The sequence below is a fragment of the Bufo bufo genome, chromosome 5 (assembly GCF_905171765.1).
Source record: "Bufo bufo chromosome 5, aBufBuf1.1, whole genome shotgun sequence".
In the NCBI taxonomy this organism is placed as follows: Eukaryota; Metazoa; Chordata; class Amphibia; order Anura; family Bufonidae; genus Bufo; species Bufo bufo.
The window spans coordinates 519766421-519790649 of NC_053393.1; the positions used below are offsets into that span (position 1 = coordinate 519766421).

General features: G+C 45.3%; 1 protein-coding gene across 2 annotated transcripts in view; it reads right to left on the reverse strand.

Moving 5' to 3' along the window:
* Window positions 1–236: 236 nt before the first annotated feature.
* Window positions 237–24229, reverse strand: part of RUNDC3B (RUN domain containing 3B) — a 158953-nt gene continuing 134960 nt past the window's right edge. The window contains exons 10-11 of one of the 2 annotated variants that reach the window (XM_040434539.1): window positions 2646–2764; window positions 237–1115 (exon numbers count right to left, since the gene is read on the reverse strand). In XM_040434539.1, coding sequence (XP_040290473.1) covers window positions 970–1115; window positions 2646–2764 — 265 coding nt within the window. In that variant the 3' untranslated portion in view covers window positions 237–969. The remainder of the gene's footprint in view (window positions 1116–2645; window positions 2765–24229) is intronic. The other variant, XM_040434540.1, reaches the window with a different exon arrangement.

Below are 24229 nucleotides of genomic sequence, written 5' to 3' on the forward strand. Positions count from 1 at the left end.
ATTTTATTGAATAAGTCAGTATCTATACTAAAATATTTTTTCCAACTTTGTATTTATTAAACCGTTTTTGACATATATGAATAACTGTCTAGATAACAATGTCTCCAAGGTATATACAACATTTTTAATTACATGTAATTACAAAAGTATTCAGATTCAGGTGCTGGTTTGAAAAATACAGAATATTTTTCATGGCACAACGCCTTTAACCTTGTTGTCTTGTATGTATATGACTTAACATAGGTCTCGAAGGCCAAAACGTGCTCATGGGTCTCTGATACCTCTGCACTTCGTTCTGGCATCTTGGATTTTCTGCATCTATTGGGGCTGTGGTTTTGCTTACATTAGCATCAGATGAATGAAGGACACGACTCAAATGTGGTAAAACCTGGATCAGACCTCGAAAGTCGAAATAAATAGCCGTAGTATGTTTGCTGTCAACCCATCTTTTATTTCTGTGTTTTGTATTTTATTTTATTTTTTAATGGAAGGATTAACCCTGCACATAGAAAAATAGAAAAAAAAGTCCCACGTGTTGATCCGTGTAGACCTGCCGATGGCACGAAAATACAACTGAAATAAAACAACGCAAGGACGAGCGGATGGCGCCACATCACTGTGTGAGACACAACCAATGGTTTAGTGTACACGCGTTTCAGTCCAGTGCTAAGCTGCATACTTGGATGGAATAGCAAATACTGGTGATATATTGGGTGTATGGGCAGCGGCACCTTGCCTGGCAGTACCATGGTATATACCGCCTTAGCGTGCAGTCAGACCAGCTTATATCAGAACGTTTCCAGAGCGATACATTCAAAATAACGTTAAAACTTGCAGGACAATAGAGTCAATGGGTTTGACGAGACGTTGTGCCTTTTTCTTCTTCTGCTGCTGTCCAGACATGGCGTATAGTCTGCATATGTAAAACTAGAGAGATAAAGCTTGTCCTTCCCTGTAAACGTTCTGGGTTCATGATTGGGTTAGGCCTGGGCTTGTCATCTCTGTGGTGGGGCTGGCAAGACATTCGCTGGATTTGAGGCTTGTGAGGGACTTGTAACTGGCAACAGAGGTGAGGGATCCACAGAGGCCCAGCAATGAAGGGGTTTCTTCTTTACCTGACCAGATACAAAGTGCACATGTTAAGTTCACCAATGTCTGGTATCGGGTTCCCTGCTCCTTCCACCTTGAGCCAAAGTATGGCACATCACTCATTATTTTGAAGGGCACGTCCACTTTTGCAAACTGTTTTGTTCCTTCAATGCACCTAATAAAGCAGCTTGGCAAATAAGATTCATTACAAATCTACAGTTTGGTGTCAACAGCTTCTAGCTGTATCTGTGTGTCTCTATGGTAACAGACTACAAACAAAGTCTGTGTAGTCGGAACATCCGGTCACCCTCCCTTCCATTTGCCCCCTGTAACCTACCAAACGCTAGCAAGTAAGTAGAAGGCCGATGGGAGTATGACTGCAGGATCACACACGGCTCGTAGGCAGCCTTTTACCAGGGAAACACATTCATTTGCACAGGAGCGGCAGACGGTAGGGAATCTGTAATCAAGACTATTTACTAAATTGTCTAAAGGGGTTGTGCTAAGTTTTAAGACCGATCCCCTCTGTATAGTTATCCTTTTTATAGGGGGTAACTAACTGATCGGCGGGGGCTCCGACCACTAGGATTCCTACCAAACCCGTGAACGCGAGTCTAATTTCCCCCCATCCTAATGGTGTGATAGGCCGCACATGTGCCCTACTACTGGATTCATTCTCTATGGGACCGATGGAAATAGCTGAGAGCTGTACTTGACAGGAGCAGAGGGCGCATGTGCGGTCTGTCACGCCCTCAGGATGGGGGGAATATGACCCCAGTGCATGGGATTCGTGGGGGTCCACTCCTAGAGGTCCGACCCCTACCGATCAGTTAGTTATCCCCTATCCTGTGGATAGGGGATAACTTAAAAACTTGGCACAACCCCTTTTTCCCAGACTTTTTAACTGATGACCTATCCTCTGGATAGGTCATCAGTATCTGATCATAGGGGCCCGAAACCTGAGACTCCCCCTGATTAACCGTGAGAAGGCATCGGTACTCGCAGTAGCGCCATGTCCTTCTCTCAGCTTTCCCTAGGCCATGTGATGTCACGTTCATCAGTCACATGACCTAGGCGCAGCTCAACGCCATTGGAGTTGCGATACCAAGCACAGCCACTATACAATGTATGGCACTGTGCTTGGTGATATGAGAGAAGACCACGGTGCTACTGCGGCCGCCAGTGCCTTCTCAAACAGCTGGTCGGTGGTGGTCCCCGATGTCGGATTCCACCGATCAGTTAAACATTTTCAGAAAACCCCTTCAATTTTCCACCTTTGGAGCAATAAAATAAAATTGGTTGGACAAGAATGGACATACCCTTTAAGACCAATAGGCCTGTGTCGGCAGGAAGAGTTAAATCTCATTTAAGGGCAGAGAGTTAAGTAGGATTTGGGGTGAGGTAGGGGTTATATGAAGAGGGGGGGGGGACTCCTTTTTACAGTCTGCAGGCTCTTACATTACAGCTGGTGTAGTGTTCCTTCATATGAAGGCTAATCATAGTAATAAGGCTATACTATGCTACGCTAAAGATCCCAAAATTAAGAAATGATTTACCTCCACTTGAGCGGGAGCTGTCGTGTTTTCCATTTCCGTCCTGTGAGTGCCCGGGGTCAAATGAAATCTGAGACAGACTGGCATCGGTAGATAAGTGCCCAAGACGATGGTAGGTTTTACTGTAAAATAAGAACGTGGCGAGAAATTGAATGTAAGGCCATGTCTAGGCGAACACCAGGTTTCATATAAGAGCACCCCCCCCCCCCCATGGTCAAATTATTAAAGTTGGATGGGTCTGATGAAGAAGGGAGAACACCTTTAAAATGCGTTACCCTGTTCCTTGTATTTCTTGTTTTTTTTTATTAAACTTTAGTCCGTCCAGCGAGCGTCCTGATTCCGTTTTGTTTTAACATTGTAACTTTATCAGTATGGGGTTGTCCCTCACATAACACCCTGACCGCCACGGCCTGAGGAGGGCAGAAATGCTCAGCCAAAATAAAGAATATATTCACTGCCCTCGTCATCTCCTGACGTTCCCTGCCAGCAGCGCCCACATCCGGCTTCTCGCGCCTACCTTTAATTAAGGGTGCACTCCCACGCTGCGGATTTTGTTGCAGAAATCAGGTCCGTTCATCTGAATGCATCTTGCAGAAGTCCATGGGCTTGCCGCCCCATTCAAATGAATGGAAACTGATTCTCAGTCGCGGAAGGTTCTGCACTAAAATCCGGATGCGCATGAGTGCACCCTAACAGACAAGTTCAGTCGCGACATAAGATATGGCATCCTCTGACACCCGTGGAATTTTTTAAATTCTATGTAGACTCCAATTAGGGTCCATTCACACGTCGGTATTTTGTAATCCGCATCCATTCCGCAAATTTGCGTAACGGAATGCAGACCCATTCATTTCAATGGCCCTGCAAAAAAATGCGGACAGCACTCAGTGTGCTGTCTGCATCCGTTGTTCCATTCCGTTATGCGGATCTGCAAAAAAATAGAGCTTGTCCTACTATTGTCTGCAAAATGCGGTCCATGGTCCCATTGTAGTCAATGGGTCCGCAAAAATGCGGAAAGCATCAATATGTCATCCGCAATGGCGGATCTGTTTCCAGGAAATAGAAAAACTTTTTTTTTAGACCCTAGAAACATATATTCCACCTTCAGTTTTTTTTTGTGGAAAATCGGAATGGATGTGGATGTACAATTGGTAAAAATGGAAGGTTTTTGCGGAAACACGGAAGGAAAGAATAAAACATCCCACCAAATCTATTGTCTATGGGTCCCAGCATCCAGTACCGGACAGGCTGGGGTAGAACCTTTGTGATCCTTTCCCTTCCTCGGAAATGAGTGCCACTAGGGATGTTGAACAGACGATGGTCATACACAGAAGAATGGAAGCTAAACCTGCCGTTTTCTGCGAGATTGGCTGACCATTGAACCCGCTTAATATCAAGGCCATTTTTCCTTCCCACATTCCAAGAGCCAAAACTTTTTAAAATTTTCCTTTCACAAAGCCTCATGAGGGCTTCTACTTTGTGGGACAAATATTTTTTAATGGCACCATGTCTTGTATTGGAAAAATGGGAAAATAAATTTTTGTGGGGTGAAGCTGAACTTTCCCCCCCAATTCGACTAAGATAGTTTGGCATTCACTGTGTGCTAAAAATGACATGGCGTTCTTATTCTGTGGGTCAATTTGATTATGGCGATACCACAAGTTGAGCAAAAACTGTGAATTAAATGTTTTTATTTAATTTTCTGTTACAGTGTACACTGTGTAGGAAAAATATATTTTTTATATTTAAATAGTTCAGACATTTTTGGATGCAGTAATACCTGTTTATTTTTTTATCTTTTATTTATTTTTATATGTAAAATTGAGAAAGGTGGGTGATTTTAGTTTGTAATATTTTTAATTTTTTTTGTTATTTATTCATTTTTTACACAAAAACTTTTAACCCCCTTATTCCCCTTTCACACCAGGGTTACATAGCAACATAAATCAATATAATGCTATGCGACCCCGGCAGTGCTGAAAGGGCAGGATGGGTCTGAAGCGTGAAACTCACTCGTCTGAAAGGATGCTTTGCCTGCTGAGCTGTGCCTCAAGCATGGCTTTACAGGCAGTTTACCATGACAGGCCTGGGAACCTGCAGCAGGCCTCAGGCCATCATGATAACTGATCGGAATCCTGCAATTTCACTGTGAGGGTTCCGAGTGAAAGGCAAAGGGAGCTGCATCCCTCTGCTTAACCTAACAGATGCCGCGATCGCTATTGAATGTGGCATCTGAGGGCTTAAATGACTGGGTTTGGAGTCATCGATCCTGGTCATTGCGGACGGGTGCCGTCTGTATTATACAGCTGGCACCCGCCATGTATGGAGTGGGCTCAGCACGGCAGCCCGCTCCATACAAGCCCTAATCCATAATGATGTACATGTATGTGATTATGCGTGAAGGGGTTGATGGGTATACTGTGTGTAGTTGTTGGAGGAAAGAAGGATCAAGCTGTTGGATTTCAACATGTCCCATCTTTTTGTTCTCAGGTAATCTGGCGCCAGAGTTGTCAAGCAGCGGCTTACTACCCTCCCCCCATTCAGAACAGATAGATGCTCGGTAAAGCCAAGCATGCATGTGTACAGAGGGTTTGGTAGAACTAAGTGTCTCAGCGGCTATCTCAACAGTTGACCATACGATTTAGGCCTCCTTGACATGTCATGCCAGTTTGCATACGTGTGATCTCCACTCACATGCCCATCGACTTTAATGTGTGCCTGCAGATCATGGGTCGGTGATGACACCACGGAAGCATGCCCCGTTTTGTCCGTGATTATGAATCCCTTATGGACTCAACATGGATGCCGTCCGTGGTTTACATGGATCATTGCTAAAAGATGCCCTGGAATTTAATTTTCAGCCTAGCAGTGTACCGGAACATGGATTCTTCATGCACATTTTCACATCTGAACCACTGACCATCTTGCCGCGGATGTCATCATGGACACGGACGTGTGGAAGAGGTCCTACTTGAAGGGGAAATCATCTAACGATACGTGATAATTTCCACTGAGTTCTGCAGTATTCACAGTTTTACTTTAATTTCATGTTCTTACAATAAAAGAACAATTTTCCAGGACTCAAAAATCTCACTTTATCCGTCTAATGATGTCTGGTAATGTCAAAATATTACACTTAGAAAAGGAAGACAAAATATACATGTTCTCTGCTGGTATTTAATGGCTCGTGATCAAGTCTGCTAGAGGATGCCGACATACGAGGCCTTGTGCTGCTTCTGATTGGCGCTGAGGACCCAGTAATGAAAGTATTAAGAAAAACAAGCATGTGCCATCTTTCAGCCCCCACTGAGCAGAAGATTGTGGGTAGTTTAGTCAGAGAAGATATATATGATGAGGATACTGTCATAAGCAATGATCCTAGCATCAGCACCTCAGCACATAGTCCACGGGTCCTCCCAAATATAAGAAGTGTAAGATAAGATATCTCCTTCTGTTTGACCTATTTTTAAGCCTGATTTTCATGTATGACCATGCTGTTCCGAAAACAGTGCGGTTCCAAAAATTCAATTTCTGGGTTTTCTTCTCTCCGCTTCTGGTTTTTGCATGGACCCCGAGAAGGTCCGCGCTGTGCTTGATTGGGAGCTTCCCGAGAATCAGAAGGCGCTGATACGGTTTTTGGGTTTTGCCAATTATTACAGAAAGTTCATTTTGAATTATTCCTCTGTTGTTAAAGGGATTCTGTCATGAGATTTGAGCCCTATAAGCTAAACATATGGCCAGGTCCGTACTAATAACATGAATCCTAAACTGCCCTTATTAAACCTGCTTGTGGCTCTATTAGCCCAAAAAACTGTTTTTTATAAGCTGTCACTCACCTACCTAAGGTGCCCAAGGGGTTTTACATTAACCCAGGGTGCCCGCCCGCACCCCTCGCCGTCTGGTGCCCAGCGCCGCCTTCCTCACCTCAGCCCCGCCTACGCAATCATCCCGTCCCTCTGCTAGATCCGGCGCCTGCGCACTAGGCTCAGCCTGATGCGCCGCGGACTCCTGGCAGCGGCTTCGTTGAGCGAAGTGCACATGCGCCGGCCTGATGCCAGGAGTCCGCGATCAAGCAGAGGGACGGGAGGATTGCGGAGGCGGTGCTGAGGTGAGGAAGGTGGCGCTGGGCACCAGACGGCGAGGGGTGCGGGCGGGCACCCTGGGTTAACATAAAACCCCTTAGGTAGGTGAGTGACAGCTTATAAAAACCAGTTTTTTGGGCTAGTAGAGCCACAAGCAGGTTTAATAAGGGCAGTTTAGGATTCATGTTATTAGTACGAACCTGGCCATATGTTTAGCTTATAGGGCTCAAATCTCATGACAGAATCCCTTTAAGGCACTCACTGATATGACTAAAAAGGGGGTAGATTTTTCCTCCTGGTCGGTAGATGCGCGTAAGGCCTTTTCTAGTATCAAAGAGAGTTTTGCTTCCGCTCCTATCTTGGTACAACCTGATGTCTCTCTGCCCTTCATTGTTGAGGTGGATGCTTCTGAGGTGGGTGTGGGTGCGGTCTTATCTCAGGATCCCTCTCCTGCCAAATGGCGACCGTGTGCCTTTTTCTCGAAGAAACTTTCCTCCGCAGAGAGAAATTACGATGTGGGAGATAGGGAGTTGTTGGCCATCAAGTTAGCTTTTGAGGAATGGCGCCATTGGCTAAAGGGAGCCAGACACCCTATTACCGTGTTTACGACCATAAAAATCTGGCCTACTTGTAGTCAGCCAAGCGTCTGAACCCGAGACAGGCCAGATGGTCTTTGTTCTTTTCAAGGTTTAATTTTGTTGTCACGTTCCGCCCTGGGGTTAAGAATGTGAAGGCGGATGCCCTGTCACCTTGTTTTCCGGGAGGGGGGAACTTTGAAGACCTGGGTCCCATTTTGGCTGAAGGGGTGGTTGTCTCTGCTCTTTATCCTGAATTGGAGTCAGAGGTTCTGGCAGCCCAGGCAGAGGCTCCTGATCTTTGTCCTCCTGGGAGGTTGTTTGTGCCTCTCGCTTTACGACATAAGGTTTTTAAGGAGCACCCCGATACTGTCCTTGCTGGGCACCCGGGGGGTAGAGCCACAGTGGATCTCATTGCTCGGAGATTCTGGTGGCCGGCTCTTCGTAAGTCGGTTGAGGGTTTTGTGGCAGCCTGCGAGACCTGCGCTCGTGCCAAAGTCCCTCATTCACGGCCATAAGGTCCTCTCCTCCCGTTACCCATTCCTTCCCGTCCTTGGACGCATCTGTCCATGGACTTCATTACGGACCTGCCTCGTTCCTCGGGGAAGACTGTGATTCTGGTGGGGGTGGACCGTTTTAGCAAAATGGCGCATTTTATTCCTTTTCCTGGGTTGCCCAATGCTAAAACGCTGGCGCAAGCATTTGTTGATCACATTGTCAAATTGCATGGCATTCCTTCAGACATAGTCTCTGATAGGGGCACACAGTTTATTTCCAGATTCTGGAAGGCTTTCTGTTCTCGCTTGGGGGTTCGATTGTCATTCTCTTCTGCTTTCCACCCGCAGTCGAATGGCCAGACAGAACGCATCAATCAGAATCTGGAGACATATCTGCGCTGTTTTGTGGCAGAGAATCAGGAGGATTGGTGTTCTTTTTTGTCCCTTGCTGAGTTTGCTTTAAATAACCGTCGTCAGTTGCGGCTGCTGAAGCGCGCAATTACCAAAAATTTAAAGGTAGATGGGATAATTGGGTGAAACACAGACACTCTAATCACAGGCAAACTATCCCTATCAAATAAGCAATTCTTGCCAACAGGATTATATTCAGTACTCTCCAGTCAGTAGGGAGTTGGATAATAGCCATCTAACCAATAAATTAAAAAAGTAAGGTAATACAAACATATTCTCATTTCAGATTCTCATAGTAATGTGTTATTTGACTGCACTTAATATTTAACATATGTGTCCACTTTACAGTTTCACTTCTCTGTTACTGTTTACATCCGAATTACCTGCCTTGTACAATTTATTATTGACTATGTACGATTTATGCATCTCTTATGATTGTACAATTATGAATACTTCAAATAAAAATGTTATAATAATAATAATAATAATAAAAAAAAAAAAAGTCAGGAGTCCTCTGATAACTCGACATTTTTTGGTGCATATGGGTTCCATCCGCAGTTTGGGACATTCTCTGGAGAGGGGTCTTCTGGTTTACCTGATGAGGAGAGATTCTCATCGTCTTTGTCGTCTATTTGGCAAAAGATTCAGGATAATCTAAAGAGCATGAGTGAGAGATATAAGCGTGTGGCGGATAAGAGATGTGTGCCTGGTCCGGACCTGAATGTTGGTGATCTGGTGTGGTTGTCTACTAAGAATATCAAGTTGAAGGTTCCCTCCTGGAAGTTGGGTCCTAAGTTTATTGGGCCTTACAAAATCTTGTCCGTCATCAATCCCGTTGCCTTCCGTCTTGATCTTCCTCAGACTTGGAAGATCCATAATGTTTTTCACAAGTCCCTATTAAAACCTTATGTCCAACCCACTGTACCCTCCTCTTTGCCTCCTCCTCCGATTGTGATTGATGGTAATCTTGAATTTCAGGTCTCTAGGATTGTGGATTCTCGTATTATCCACGGTTTTCTCCAGTATCTTGTTCATTGGGAGGGTTATGGTCCTGAGGAGAGGAGGTGGGTCCCAGTGGCGGACATTAAGGCTACTTGTCTTATCAGGGCGTTCCATAGGTCCCATCCTGAGAAGGTGGGCTCTGAGTGTCCGGAGTCCACTCGTAGAGGGAGGGGTACTGTCACCGCCAGATCTCTGAGAAGTTCTGACAGACGTTCTTCAGTACCTCCTGCATGATGTTCTTTTGTTTTGGTTTCGTTTTGACATCTCTTCTCCCTCTCCCAGCTGTCATCTATTAGCAGTGATTGCCTCCCCTTTAAATCCCCTCCCATACTGCCTCACTTTGCGGTTTATACTACTTCCTGGATTGTGCTCACTGCTAGAAGTTGCTACTGCTGGTTCATCAGATAAGTCTATCCCTTTATTTGTGTTTTCCTGTTGGCTTGATTCTAGGTGACCCCGACTCCCTCCGTATTAAGTGCAGGGAGCCGGTGGTCCTGTCCCCTCACTATTATAGGGTTTTCAGGTGTCACTCAGTCGAGGTATGTGGGCATGCAACTTTCTATCATTGAGATCTTTGCATGGGCTGAGCAGTCAGGGAGAGCTCTAGGGCTTTAATAGGGCTCACCCTTTTGTTCCTTAGTTTGGGATCAAGTCAGTCAGATCTTTATTTGTTACTTATTGTTTTCTGCAACACCATCCGTGACAAGCGCGCAGAGAAGCAATGTATAGAGAAGCAGAAACAGTGTACAGAGGAGCTGTGTACAGAGAAGCGGTGTGGAGGAGCTGGTTACAGTGAAGCAGTGTGTGAAGAGGCAGAATTCAAAGATGCAGTGTGCAGAGAAGCAGTGTGTAGAAAAGTAGTGTGCAGTTAAGCAGTGTGCAGAGAAGGAGTGTGGAGAGAAGTAGTGTGTAGAGAAGCAGTGTGCAGAGAAGCAGTGCGCAGAGAAGCAGTGCGCAGAGAAGCAGCATGTACAGAAGTATTGTCTCGAGAAGCAGTGTGTAGAGAACCAGTTTACAATGGAGCTCTGTACAGTGAAGCAGTGTGTGAAGAGGCAGAGTTCAGAGATGCAGTGTACAGAGAAGCATTCTGCAAAGAAGCAGTGTGTAGAGAAGTAGCGTGCAGAAAAGCAGAGTGCAGAGAAGCAGAGGCAGAATGCAGAGAAGCATAGTGTAGAAAAGCAGTGTGCAGAGAAGCAGTGTGCAAAGAAGTAGTGTGTAGAGAAGCAGCGTGCAGAGAAGCAGTGTGTAGAGAAGCAGCGTGCAGAGAAGCAGTGTGTAGAGAAGCAGTGTGCAGAGAAGCAGTGCGCAGAGAAGCAGCATGTACAAAAGTATTGTGTAGAGAAGCAATGTATAGAGAAGCAGTCTGTAGAGAAGCAGTGTACAAAGGAGCTGTGTACAGAGAAGCAGTGTGTGAAGAGACAGTGCAGAAAAGCAGCGTGCAGAGAAGCATTCTGAAGAAAAGCAGTGTGAAGAGAAGCATTCTGCAGAGAAGCAGTGTGCAGAGAAGTAATTTGCAGAGAAGCAGCGTGTAGAGAGGCAGCTTTCAGAGAAGCAGTGTCCAGAAAAGCAGTGTGCAAAGAAGCAGCATGTACAGAAGTATTGTGTAGAGAAGCAATGTATAGAGAAGCAGTGTGCAGAGGAGCTGTGTACAGAGAAGCAGTGTCCAGAGAAGCTGTGTACATAGAAGCAGTGTGTAGAAAAGCAGTCTGCAGAGAAGCAGCATGTAGAGAAGTACTGTGTAGAGAGTCAATGCATAAAGAAGCAGTGTGTGGAGAAGCAGTGTGCATAGAAGCAGTGTCCAGAAAAGCAGTGTGCAGAGATGCAGCATGTAGAGAAGCAGTGCGCAGAGAAGCAGTGTGTAAAGAAGCAGTGTGTAGAGAAGCAGTCTGCAAAGAAGCAGTGTGCAGAGAAGCAGTGTGCAGAGAGGCAATGCGCAGAGAAGCAGTGTGTAGAGAAGCAGTGTGCAGAGAATCAGTGTACAAAGAAGCTGTGTACAGAGAAGCAGTGTACAGAGGAGCTGTGTACACAAAAGCAGTGTGTGTGGAAAAGCTGTGTACAGAGAAGCAGTGTGCAGAGAAGCTGTGTACAGAAAAGCAGTGTGTGAAGAAGCAGCGTGTAGAGAAGTAGTGTGTAGAGAAGCAGCGTGCAGAGCAGTATGCAGAGAAGCAGTGTGTAGAGAAGCAGTGCGCAGAGAAGCAGCATGTACAGAAGTATTGTGTAGAGAAGAAATGTATAGAGAAGCAGTCGGTAGAGAAGCAGTGTACAAAGAAGCTGCGTACAGAGAAGCAGTGTGTGGAGGAGCTGTGTACAGAAAAGCAGTGTGTGAAGAGGCAGAGTGCAGAAAAGCAGTGTGCAGAGAAGCAGCATGTACAGAAGTATTGTGTAGAGAAGCAATGTATACAGAAGCAGTGTCCAGAGGAGCTGTGTACATAGAAGCAGTGTGTAGAAAAGCAGTGTGCAGAGAAGCAGCATGTAGAGAAGTACTGTGTAGAGAGTCAATGTATAAAGAAGCAGTGTGCAGAGATGCAGTGTGTAAAGAAGCAGTGTGTAGAGAAGCAGTGTGCAGAGAAGCAGTGTGCAGAGAAGCAGTGCGCAGAGAAGCAGTGCACAGAGAAGCAGTGTGCAGAGAAGCAGTGTGTATAGAAGAAGTGCGTAGAGAAGCAATGTATAGAGAACCAGTGTGCAGAGAAGCAGTAAACAAAGGAGCTGTGTACAGAGAAGCAGTGTGTGTGGAGGAGCTGTGTACAGGGAAGCAGTGTGTGAAGAAGCAGCGTGCAGAGAAGCAGCATGCACAGTATTGTGTAGAGAAGCAATGTATAGAGAAGCAGTATACAGAGAAGCAGTGTGCAGAGGCGCTATGTACAGAGAAGCAGTGTGCAGAGGAGCTGTGTACAGAGAAGCAGTGTCCAGAGGAGTTGTGTACATACAAACAGTGTGCAGAGAAGCAGCATGTAGAGAAGTACTGTGTAGAGAGTCAATGTATAGAGAAGCAGTGCGCTGAGCAGAGAAGCTGTGTGTAGAGAAGCAGTGTCCAGAAAAGCAGTGTGCAAAGAAGCAGCATGTAGAGAAGCATTGTGTAGAAAAGCAGCGTGTAGAGAAGAAGTGTGTAAAGAATCAGTGTGCAGAGAAGCAGTGTGTAAACAAACAGTGTGCAGATAAGCAATGTGAAGAGAAGCAGTGCACAGAGAAGCAGTGTGTAGAGAAGCAGTGTGTAAAGAAGCAGTGTGTAGAGAAGCAGTGTGTAGACAAGCAGTGCGCAAAGAAGCAGTGTGTAGATAAGCAGTGTGTAAAGAAGCAGTGTGTAGACAACCAGTGTGTAGACAAGCAGTGTGTAAAGAAGCGGTGTGTAGAGAAGCGGTCTGCAGAGAAGCAGTGCGCAAAGAAGCAGTGTGTAGATAAGCAGTGTGTAGCGAAGCAGTGTGTAGAGAAGCAGTGTAAAGAGAAGCATTGTGCAGAGAAGCAGTGTGCAGATAAGCAGTGTGTAGAGAAGCAGAGAAGCAGTGTGTAGAGAAGCAGTGCACAGAGAAGCAGTGTGTATAGAAGCAGTGTGTAGAGAAGCAGTGCGCAGAGAAGCAGTGTGTAGAAAAGCAGTGTTAAGAGAAGCAGTGCGCAGATAAGCAGTGTGAAGAGAAGCAGTGTGTAGAGAAGCAGTGTGCAGAGAAGCAGTGTGTACAGAAGTAGTGTGCAGAGAAGTGTACAGTTCAGCTGTGTAGAGAAGCAGTGTGTAGAGAAGCAGTGCGCAGAGAAGCAGTGTGTAGAGAAGCAGTGCGCAAAGAAGCAGTGTGTAGAGAAGCAGTCTGCAGAGAAGCAGTGTGTAGAGAAGCAGTCTGCAGAGAAGCAGTGTGTAGAGAAGCAGTGTGCAGAGAAGCAGTGCGTAGAGAAGCAGTGTGCAGAGAAGCAGTGTGCAGAGAAGCAGTGCGCAGAGAAGCAGTCTGCAGAGAAGCAGTGCGCAGAGAAGCAGTGTGTAGAGAAGCAGTCTGCAGAGAAGCAGTGTGTAGAGAAGCAGTGTGCAGAGAAGCAGTGTGTAGAGAAGCAGTGTGCAGAGAAGCAGTGTGTAGAGAAGCAGTGTGCAGAGAAGCAGTGTGTAGAGAAGCAGTGCGCAGAGAAGCAGTGCGCAGAGAAGCAGTGTGAAGAGAAGCAGTGCGAAGAGAAGCAGTGTGAAGAGAAGCAGTGTGAAGAGAAGCAGTGCACAGAGAAGCAGTGCGCAGAGAAGCAGTGCAAAGAGAAGCAGTGCAAAGAGAAGCAGTGTGAAGAGAAGCAGTGGGCAGAGAAGCAGTGCGCAGAGAAGCAGTGCGTAGAGAAGCAGTCTGTAGAGAAGCAGTGCGCAGAGAAGCAGTGCGCAGAGAAGCAGTGCGTATAGAAGCAGTGTGTAGAGAAGCAGTGTGCAGAGAAGCAGTGTGCAGAGAAGCAGTGTGCAGAGAAGCAGTGTGCAGAGAAGCAGTGTGTAGAGAAGCAGTGTGTAGAGAAGCAGTGTGTATAGAAGCAGTGTGTATAGAAGTAGTGTGTAGAGAAGCAGTGTGTAGAGAAGCAGTGTGTAGAGAAGCAGTGTGTAGAGAAGCAGCGTGTAGAGAAGCAGCGTGCAGAGAAGCAGCGTGCAGAGAAGCAGCGTGAAGAGAAGCAGCGCGCAGAGAAGCAGCGTGAAGAGAAGCAGTGCGCAGAGAAGCAGTGCGCAGAGAAGCAGTGCGTATAGAAGCAGTGCGTATAGAAGCAGTGCGTATAGAAGCAGTGCGTATAGAAGCAGTGCGTATAGAAGCAGTGTGTAGAGAAGCAGTGTGTATAGAAGCAGTGTGTAGAGAAGCAGTGTGTATAGAAGCAGTGTGTAGAGAAGCAGCGTGTAGAGAAGCAGTGTGCAGAGAAGCAGTGTGAAGAGAAGCAGTGCGCAGAGAAGCAGTGTGAAGAGAAGCAGTGCGCAGAGAAGCAGTGCGCAGAGAAGCAGTGTGTAGAGAAGCAGCGTGTAGAGAAGCAGCGTGTAGAGAAGCAGCGTGTAGAGAAGCAGCGTGCAGAGAAGCAGCGTGAAGAGAAGCAGCGCGCAGAGAAGCAGTGTGAAGAGAAGCAGTGCGCAGAGAAGCAGTGCGCAGAGAAGCAGTGCGTATAGAAGCAGTGCGTATAGAAGCAGTGCGTATAGAAGCAGTGCGTATAGAAGCAGTGTGTAGAGAAGCAGTGTGTAGAGAAGCAGTGTGTAGAGAAGCAGTGTGTATAGAAGCAGTGTGTAGAGAAGCAGCGTGTAGAGAAGCAGTGTGCAGAGAAGCAGTGTGAAGAGAAGCAGTGCGCAGAGAAGCAGTGTGAAGAGAAGCAGTGCGCAGAGAAGCAGTGCGTAGAGAAGCAGTCTGCAGAGAAGCAGTGCATAGAGAAGCAGTGCGCAGAGAAGCAGTGCGTATAGAAGCAGTGTGTAGAGAAGTAGTGTGTAGAGAAGCAGTGTGTAGAGAAGCAGCGTGCAGAGAAGCAGTGTGAAGAGAAGCAGTGTGCAGAGAAGCAGTGCATAGAGAAGCAGTCTGCAGAGAAGCAGTGCATAGAGAAGCAGTGCGCAGAGAAGCAGTGCGTATAGAAGCAGTGTGTAGAGAAGCAGCGTGTAGAGAAGCAGTGTGTAGAGAAGCAGCGTGCAGAGAAGCAGTGTGAAGAGAAGCAGTGCGTAGAGAAGCAGTGTGTATAGAAGTAGTGTGTAGAGAAGTAGTGTACAGTTCAGCTGTGTAGAGAAGCAGTATCCAGGGAAACCGTAGTCCATGAATGTCCACTAAAAGGGTTACATGCAAGTATACAAACGGAAGAATATACTGTGCAGTAATAAATGCAAAATAAAATAAAAATTATACTGTCAAATGTAATGACCTGTTTACATTTTAATATGCATAAACTGCATACATAGCCATGTTGTGTGAGCGAAGAGGGCACAACCCTGGGCACTGGCTGCTTTCTCGTTCCTGGGCTGTAGGAGGTATTGCAGCTAACCCCATTTACATGACTAGAGATGAAGTGCAATACCAGGCAACGCCTATGGATGAGAGTGGAGGTATTTCTGAAAAAAAAAACTTCAAACTATGAAATCCATCCAGTCTACAGCTCTGGGAAGATTATCTGGGAGTCAATATGATAATTGCTGCTTTTACCGTACACAGCGGCTTCTCTCATTCCATCAAAATGTTTATGCAGGCGGCAGATGATATTCTTCCCCCAAAAATGTAACATTTTCGCTAATGAATTAGCTGATATTTAAAGCTCGTGGAAATGCCATAAGCTGGTAGGTGTTCAGCTGTCTGCTACGCACTTAACCTTTTCTCTCTATTTTTTTACCAAAGAGAAAAAAATAATAAAAATTTCCAATATTCTCTCTGCGTGTGCAAAAAAGACAAAATGACTTCATGTTTCTCTACCCTTTAGACTTAGATTTAAGCTCACGTTGACAGTGCCGGCACTAATGTGTCTTGTATCCGCCATACTGTATGTAGGTTAGCTGTGGACAGACGCAGGCAGCAGCGGGCCCCCGTGCAGTAATGTGTATGGGCCCCCCGCTCACCGCTCATCATACAGCACCTCTGATGGCTCTCAGTAATTGTCTAGCTTTATGTAATTCTCTATCCAAGACTAGACTTTTTAACAGACCACTTCAGAGTGGCTGTACCCGCGAGGGGGTCCATACTTAGGTCCCTGCCGATGGATTCCTGCTGCATTGTTCCACGGCCGCCTTGGCAGGGCCTGGATCTCTAGGAAACAACATCCTGTTGACGGGCGTCACGTGGCCTATGCAGGCAATCACTGGACTCATTGAAGTACTAGACCCATTGGCGTACCGTATGGGTGACAGATCACCGCTGCAGCCAATCGCTGGCCATCAATATGGTGTTGATTTTAAGAGACCCGAGACCTGCGGAGGCGGACGTGGAGCAATGCAGCAGGAATCCAGCGGCGTGGACCAGGTAAGTATGGACCCCAGTGTAAGGTCCAGCACTCTGAAGAGGTCTGTTAAAAAAAATTTGTCTTTTTTTAGTTTTTTCAAGACTCTGATAGGTCATCAATATCGGATCTGGAAAATAAAAAACACGGCACTCCAAGTTCTGTTATATGGACGTCTTATTTATTTAGTTTTCAATCCATCCGGATAAGGTTATATTTTAGCCACTGGCCAACGTTTCGGCCTAAACTAGACCTTATTCAAGGCCTGGATTTGTATATGGACAAGAATAAAGAATATCAAAGAAAAAATCATTTAGAATACATTCACGTAGAATAATGCGTAGTAATTATAAGACGTCACATGATTCCATAGCGGCGATTATAATGTAATTAGTACATAATAAAGAACATGGTTTTGTAGAGAAATTCACGGAGCGATGCGTGGTTGATGTAGGATAGTAATATCTTATTAGCTATAGAATCATGTGACGTCTTATAATTACTACGCATTATTCTACGTGAATGTATTCTAAATGATTTTTTCTTTGATATTCTTTATTCTTGTCCATATACAAATCCAGGCCTTGAATAAGGTCTAGTTTAGGCCGAAACGTTGGCCAGTGGCTAAAATATAACCTTATCCGGATGGATTGAAAACAAAATAAAATAAATAAGAAGTCCATATAACGGAACTTGGAATGGCGTGGTTCCCCCCCCCCCCAGATTTATATGTATCCAATTTACCACTGAGCACCGTCTTCATGTCAGAGGTGTGCCGTTCAACTCTCTTCCTTAATCAATATCAGATCGGCGGGAACCTGACATCTGGGACCCCCAGATTACCTGTTTGAGGAGGCTGTGAGGCTCCGTCCATCGGATAGCGTTGTGCTTGGTGTTGCAGCTCACCCCGATCTATGTGAATGGGACTGAGCTGCCCCTAGGCCACGTGACCGATGAACATGATGTCACTGGCCCAGAAAAAGGCTGCAACCCTCATCGGAGCACCGTGGTCTCCTCAAACAGCTGATCTGATACTGATGATCTATCCTGAGGGTAGGCATTCAATATCAAATTCTCAGACAACCCCTTTAAATCCAGTCTAATAGACGGTAAGAAGCTACTTCTAGTGGGCGGCAGGCCCCTTAACCACTGCACATATGTCATGTTCCTCCCCAATTTGTTGCTATTACTATTGATCATTACAATAAAAAATATGCACCATACAAATAATAAAAACTCCCTCATATAATACCGCTATATAGTTCCCAAATAATACTGTGACTGGCTGCAGCGGTTAAGTGACGCCCGTCAAAAGGATGTTAATTCCTCGCGGCCCTGGACCTGCAGAGGCGGTCATGGAGTGATGCAGCCAGAATCTAGCTGCGAGGACCAAGTATGAACCCCACCACAGTTTTTTTTTTTATAGTAAACAGGTGACTGGTTTTCTGGATATCATTTTTTGCAGTCGTCACTCCATGTATTATACTTCCTGTCCTGGCTCTTTAACTTCCTCTGAGTTTGGACTTTTAGCACAGCAGACAGTCTCGTCTAACTCTCTCAGTCAGACCATTACTGCGGCCAGTGAGAGCCCTCCTGTAGTGACTCAGTTACAGCATCACACATTACACTAATCAACTCGATGCTCTTCTGTGGACATCTTTACTTAGGATTATCAAGAGAACAACAGAGTGGTCACAGTGTTGTCCCAATTCTACACCTACTATTATCATGAGGATCACTCCGCAGATACCATCTTCCTCTCACACCAGCAGTAGACTGACAATCTATACAGAAGGTCTTATCGTTTGTGCTGACTGCTACAGAAAGACAATATTTTATGTAATTTTTTTGTGGTACAGTACTGACAAAATGAAAAAGAGAAACAGTCCAAAAAATTATTGAGTTTAAAAAAAAATTCCTCTATCTGACAAAAGTGTCCCCTTAAAGTGTAACCATCATTCTTTTTTTTATTTGTGTAATGTGGAGAGGCAGTGATACTGACCATTTTTGTAATATACTTTAATTACTGAAATCGTACATTTCTATTATAAAAATAGCTCTAAAGTGACCCATTTTGAGCCTTAGCAACGCTCTTCTGTGTCTGCATAAATGGCAAGGCCAGGATGAAAGCCTAAGTTTTACTCCATGTTATGAGGCCCACTCGTGAGCATAAAGAAACGGAAGCCCCTTCTATTTTTTTTCTGACCCTCATGACCACCTTTTGTGCAAGACAGCTCCATCCAAGCAAATGATGCACTTCGGTGCATACAGGGTGGTCAGGAGCGCTGCTGTGCAGGGAATAATACTGAAGGACCTGCACACTAAAATCTGAGGATCGGAGGAATCCCCACAGTGAAACACCCACTAATCAACAAATTATGTCATATCCTACATACATGATAGCAGGAAAACCTATTTAAAGGGGTTATCTAATGACTAATGAAAATCAGACATCCATATAGAACAGGGCAATCTCTTTCTAACAAAGCTAGAACCAGCCCTGCACCTCACATGGATCCAGAGATCTCACCATTCATTGCTCTGCTAGATTCATATCAAGCTGATAGCTCAAGGGGAGTGTCTTTTCTGCTGCAGCACAGGGGGCGTGTCCATGCTCTCCCTATCACAACTCAGGAGGCAGTTGAAGGATGAAACTGAGCATGTGCGGCCTTCTCAGTGGGCAGGACAAAGGAATAAGGAAAAAACAAACAGCAGGTGGCGCTTTACAGATACATTTTATTGAATAACTCACTGGCTATGCAAAAGTTTTTATTAGATGCAATTATAAAAGTATTCAGATCCAGGTGCTGGTTTGAAAACTGCAAAATATTTTTGGCTGGATAACCCCTTTAAGTAAAACAGCTTGGGGCACCCAGCACAACAGAAAGAGCCTGCCCACTCAGCAAGCAGGCAAACAAAGACAGAAATCAACTGGGAAAGGGAACGTGCAGGCTACACATAGCACTTCTGGCGGCACTACATCTAATATAACGCTACCCCTGCCTAAGGAGGGCTTTCTGATACTGGGAGTGACCATTATAATGACTCCAGCAGTGACCTCCATCTGCTTGGACCACAGAGGGCACGATGCCCTCATCTCTACCATCGTCGACTCTGAAGCTTCCATCATTAATCTCGCAGTAAATCCCCAAATCTCTGTCTAAAGCAATTCCGAATGTGAGTGTGATTAAAGTGCGCTGCAGAGCAGGCAGTCACTTAATGCGCCCCCCGTAGAAATCCTATTCTAAAGAGAACGGTCGGACCCGAGGAGTCACGTCGGCTTCTTTTACCGCTGCTTAGGTCTATTCATATGGAAATGGCAATGTTCAGTCTGTTCTGTGCGGATGGTGCGACATTCCTCTGTTAACACCTTGCAGTCTGACAATAAACAGACGCTCAATTCCTGCAAAGAGCGGCGGATTACCCGCGGTACATTACAGTCTCCGTACAAACCCTAAACTGGGGGGGGGGGATAAATTACAGTCTGATGAAGGTGGATCTGGAAATGGTTTTAGCCAAAATAAAAGGGCATTATTACATTGTTAGGGCTCATGCACACGACCATATGCATTTTGCGGTTCGCAAAACACGGATCCGCAAAAAACAAAAAAAAACAGATGACAACCGTGTGACGTCTGTGTTGCATCCGTTTTTTTTTTTGCGGATCTATTGTAACAGTGCCATTCCTTGTCTGCAAAACGGACAAGAATAGGACATGTTCTATTTTTTTTCTGTGGAACGGACATGCGGACACGCAATGCACACAGAGTCATTTCCTTTTTTTTGTTAAGCCCCATTGAAATGAATGGGTCCATATACGGACCTGTAAAAAAATTGAATGGAAACACGTTTGTGTGCATGAGCCCTTACACTTGGGAATGATTAGGATTGTGGCGGTATTAGGGATTATTATAATTCTACCTGTATTAGGATATACGGTCGTAATAGGGATTATAAAGACTTTGGATGTATTAGTAATTATTGGGATTATGGCAACGTTAGGAATTAATAGTAATTATTATTATTATTATTATGGATGTATTAGGAATTATTTATTTCCCTCCCTTATATAGCGCTGACGTATTCTACACTGGCGTTTTCAGAAGTCCCATAGTGGTGAATGGAGAGCGTACCATGCAAACGCAGCCACTGATCCGTTCTCCACTTTGGGACTGCTGGAAATAGCGGAGCTGGCACTTAGCGGTGAACGGAGGGTGAACGTGAATGCGTGGCTGCTTTTATTTCACTTCGGGAGATAGGAGCGGGTTGCATGAGTGGGACCCACACCTATCCGACACTGATAGGATATCCTAGAGATATGTCATCAGTGTTCCAGATGGAGGTATTAGAGATGAGAATAATTATGGAAGTATTCGGAGTTATACAGGTTATGGCTGTAAGGCCTCATGCGGATCCGCAATACACGGGCACCATTCCGTGTGCATTCCGCATCACGGATGCGGACCCATTGACTTGAATGGGTCCGCAAATCCGGAGATGCGAAACGGAAGCACGGAACCCTACCGAAGCACTACGGAGTGCTTCCGTGGGTTCCTTTCCGCGCCTCCGCGCCGCAAAAAGATAGAACTTGCTCTATCTTTTTGCAGAATGGAAGGATTGCGGACCCCATTCAAGTGAATCGGATCGCGGTCCGCATGCGGCTGGCCCGCGGTTGGTGCCTGTGTATTGCGGACCGTGTGCAGGAGCCCTAATAAAGAGGACCCGTCCCCTCTCCTGACTGGTCTGTTTTAGTAACTTGCATTCCCCTTGTAATAAAAATTCTGGAGGGTTTATTCATAGAACTGTATGATCTGCCATTTCTCTATTATTCCTTTTAAAAATGTATGAAGGAATCGCCAGCAGTCTGCAATAAAGTTCCATCTGGGCGTTACCAGTTGGGGGGGTGTCCCTGCAGAGTCTGACACTATCCGATCAGTGCTTGCAGCCCCCCAAACTGGTAACATCCACAAAGACCTTTATTGCAGGCTGCTGGCAATTCATCCATAACTTCTAGCAGGAATAATAAAGGAACAGCACAACATAGAGTCATAAGATTAGATGTTCCATATTTGTTATTACACGGGGAATGCAAGTAGTTACTAAAACAGACGTGTCATGAGAGCGGACGGGTCCTTTTTTAAATATTATCAGGATTATGGTCATATTAGGAATTATTCACTTTATGGAGGTATTACAGATTATAATAATCATGAACGTATTTGGGATGATAAGGATTATGGACGTATTAGGACTTAGAGCTGTTTAATTGGAAAACTCCTTAAAAAGGGTTGATCTGACTAAAAGTGCAGACTGAGTCAAAACGGTCATGGAGGTCTCACTGCTGGGAGCCCCTGCGATCAGTGATCGAGAGCTCAGAGTCAGGGTGGATGACTTCAGAGATGAACTCTTAATTAGGAAATTACCTCAACATGCCCACACAGAGTTTAATAAAAGGAGGTGCCCAAAGAAGACAAACCCCTTTAAGGCAGGCTGATGGAGTGGCCAAGACAGGAAGTTGATGGAGGAGTGTCTCCACATACACTGACCAGCAAAAGCGTAAGAATGTTTTGAACTTTTGACTTCCAGGCTCCATATCTCACCATCTACTACAGCTTTGACCGTGAGACGCCCATCATTTTATAGACAGTCATCTTGGCTATCTCATACATCAATTGGACTTGCAACTATTCAGCAAATGATTAGTTCTGCAGATTCTTGTCATGTAACTGCATTTTTACTGTTTTGCTCCTAAAATTCAAAATTTTATTATTTAGTAAATCCACCTTTGGCCTACAGCACTGCCTGAATCCTTCTGGGCATGCTCCCCATCAGATTCAAGCATGTCTCGACCGAAATCTGTTCCCAGGTCTCTTCTACACGTTCCCAATGTTGGTGCACACTGGTTGACTCACTTGAGTACGAATACAGCTTCAGGTCCATTGGTTTGAGGTCTGGGGACTGTGGGGCCAATCCACCACCTCTACTTCATTGTCATTGAACCGTTTCTTCACCAATCTCGATGCATACATCGGGTCACTGTCCTGCTGGAACGCTATGTTGTCCTTTTCATACCCTCAACTGTATGAAGTAACTTGTCTTGTAAGATACTCACATATAGCTCAGCATTGAGACCACCATCGATCCAGGTCAAGTATCCAACACCTTTGGCTGTGAAACCCCGTATCTTCAGGCTTCCACCACCGAACAGTTTCTTCAATTTCTCGATCCGTCAGACCCATTTGCACCCATCAGAGCCCAGTCTATTGACTTTCTTCCCATCGCTCCAAATCACTCATTTCTAATCTTCTACTGTCCACTGTTTGTACTTTTTTCCAAACTCAAGCCGACTGTAATGAAGTCGAGGCTTCTTCACTTTTTTTCAGGCCACCATTCAAGACTTGTGTAATGCACATTGCATGGTGCTTGCATGGACGTCTGTGATCTCACTATTACGACGCTTACGAGCCGCCTCCACTGCCGTGTTTGTTACGCCAGAACTGATGGACCTTGCGATGAGCCGACTTGTTGACTCCGATATTTTGCCTGGACGTCCACCTCTTGGCTTTGGAATGGATGGGCGGACTTCATTTCATATTCTTCCAACTGTCATGGCGCTCACATGATGCAGGTTGGCAATTTTCTCGGCTGAGATACCGCTATCAATGAGCTGGATGATGCTGTTTCTCTTTTCTTGGGCAATCTTCTTCATGGCTGCGCCTGGATTCAAGCCAGTCACCCTTCGCTTGGGAATCAACCTAATAATACACTGAGCTATTAGGGAATGTGAGAACAGACTGTAATTTCTAGTATACAAGAAGAAAATGATTTTTCCTCCACCAGGAGCAAAACAGTTACAATGCAGTCACATGACAAGAATCTGCAGAACTAATCATATGCTAAATAGTTGCAAGTCCAATTTATGTATGAGATAGCCAAGATGATAGTCTATAAAATGATGGGAGTCTCACGGTCAAAGCTGTAGTAGATGGTGAGATATGGAGCCTGGAAGTCCAAAGTTCTAAACATTGTTACACTTTTGCTCGTCAGTGTAATACTATACACTCCAGCATAAACGATAGGAAGGTATACGTGATTTCCCTTTAAGAGATAAAAGTGCCGTAGGCTGACAATCCGGCAGCCGCGCTGACAAGTGGAGAACAAGCTGTCACTGTGTGGGCAGCGGAGCTCTTTAATAACCACTAATTTAAGAATTTTCTCCCTCTCTCCCCGAAGTAGCACATGTCATTTCAGCCATTATGATGTTCAGGAAAATCACATCCTTCATGTTCATCTCTGAAAACATCTCAATCCTGACAGCGACGGTTCGCGGATTATTTAGAGTTTTGAAACCGGCAGAAAAGCAGCAATTGCGCATTGAGCGCCCGTCATCCTGCGCCCCCTGAAATTGTCTCAGACTCTTAGATACTGAGTAAAGGTGTTTCTCAGTTGTAACACTTATCAGATATGTCGTTACAACACAACAGATACATCACTTAAAGGGGATGTCCCATCAAAAATATTCTGCAGTTTTCAAACCAGCCCCTGGATCCCAATACTTTTCTACTTGGATGTAATAAAAAATGTAGCATAGCCACTGAGTTATTCAATAAAATGGATCTGTACAGCGCCACCTGCTGGTTGTTCTTTTTCTGCTCCATTCTATCCTTTAACTGCCTCCTAAGCTGTGACAGGGAGAGAGCAGCAGCAGAAAGGACACACCCCGGAGAAAGGACACACTCCTTAATCTGCCAGCTTGATATAAATCTGGTAGAGCAATGAATGGGGAGATCTCTGGATCCATGTGAGGTACAGGGCTGGTTCTAGATTTGTTAGAAACTTGCCCCTAACAAAGCTAGAACCAGCTCTGTACCTCACCGAGATCTCCCCATTCATTGCTCCCATTGCTTCAAGATGGCAGCTAAGGAGGCATGTCCTGCTGGAACTGAGCATGTGCGACCACCTTAGTGAGGTGGACAGAGAAATCAATCAATCCTACCAGGCAGTATGCCTGGTTTAAATGGGTTGATCCTGCTGACAGCTGCACTTTAAAAGCTATGTCTGACTTTAAAAAAACTTTGAACAATCTATGTATACAAAGGATCTGCATTAGAGTTGTGTAACCTCTGAACACA